The sequence below is a fragment of the Humulus lupulus genome, chromosome 2 (assembly GCF_963169125.1).
Source record: "Humulus lupulus chromosome 2, drHumLupu1.1, whole genome shotgun sequence".
Taxonomy (NCBI): Eukaryota; Viridiplantae; Streptophyta; class Magnoliopsida; order Rosales; family Cannabaceae; genus Humulus; species Humulus lupulus.
Window position 1 is genome coordinate 251,873,873 of NC_084794.1, and position 1,046 is coordinate 251,874,918.

General features: G+C 37.7%; 1 protein-coding gene across 1 annotated transcript; it reads right to left on the reverse strand.

The window, feature by feature from the left end:
• Positions 1-213: 213 nt before the first annotated feature.
• Positions 214-765, reverse strand: LOC133815369 (uncharacterized). The gene has a single exon (XM_062248217.1). It carries the CDS (start codon positions 763-765, stop codon positions 214-216), a length of 552 nt encoding a protein of 183 aa, XP_062104201.1.
• Between the last annotated feature and the right edge of the window lie 281 nt (positions 766-1,046).

Sequence of the window (1,046 nt, forward strand, 5' to 3'; positions counted from 1 at the left end):
AATTCTGATCCTTGAGAGAAAACTCTGAAGAATTCATGCTTAAGAATTTTCAGAGATAATCTTGAGATTAATAACAGAGACTCGTGGACTAGGCAGATTTAACTGCTGAACCATGTAAAAATAGCGTGTTTGATTTGTTTTATTTCATTTAGCCATTGTCATTCATTGTTTACGTGCTCTTCTTTCACTGTTTGACGAAAAACGGCGTCAACATTAACAGGCTAAATTAGCCAAAAGAATACATTGTAGCTCATCAGGAATGTCCACAATCCTGACAACACAACCTGAATTAGAATAAGAGCTCCTAGCTAAAAAGTGGTTGGTCTTATTCATAGATCGCTTAAAAGTAAGCAAAGAAACATATTTACACAAAGACAACAAATCTTTACAATCCTGAAAAATCAAACCAAAAGGAGAATAAAGTTGAGAACTCCCAATAACTGCCTGAACAAGAACAATAGAGTCAAACTCAATATCAATATCAATGAGGCACGATTTATGAATCCAGCTCAAAACTTCCTTCAACCCCAATGCTTTAGCAAGTAAAGGTTGTACAGTACCACACCAAGAATGATGAAACGCTGCTAAACAGGCTCCCTCATCACTTCGCACCACCCAACCTATTCCATAAGCATCCAAATGAGCAAAGAGAATTGCATCAACATTGACTTTGATTCTACCTTTCTCCAATTTCGTCCAATGCTCAATCTCAGAAGAACTACAACAAGAAGTGCTTTGACAATGCACATCATTCTCTTGAGCCATTTTCTAGTGATGAAAATAAGACTTAGCTAAGAAAACAATATCTTCAGCTCTAACATATCTTTCCGTCCCAACTACCTCGTTTCTAGCTTTTCAAAGACTCCAACAAACCATCCCAACTAAACACACACACTCCATCGAATTATTTTGCATTACCTAGCTAAGCCATTCACAGAAGTCCAAAGCATGATGCCCAAGCAATCTCCTCTCCACCTAAAGCCAGCAACATTGAGCAACAGAACAAGTCACCAAAGAGTGAAAAATAGTCTCACTAGCTGACATAC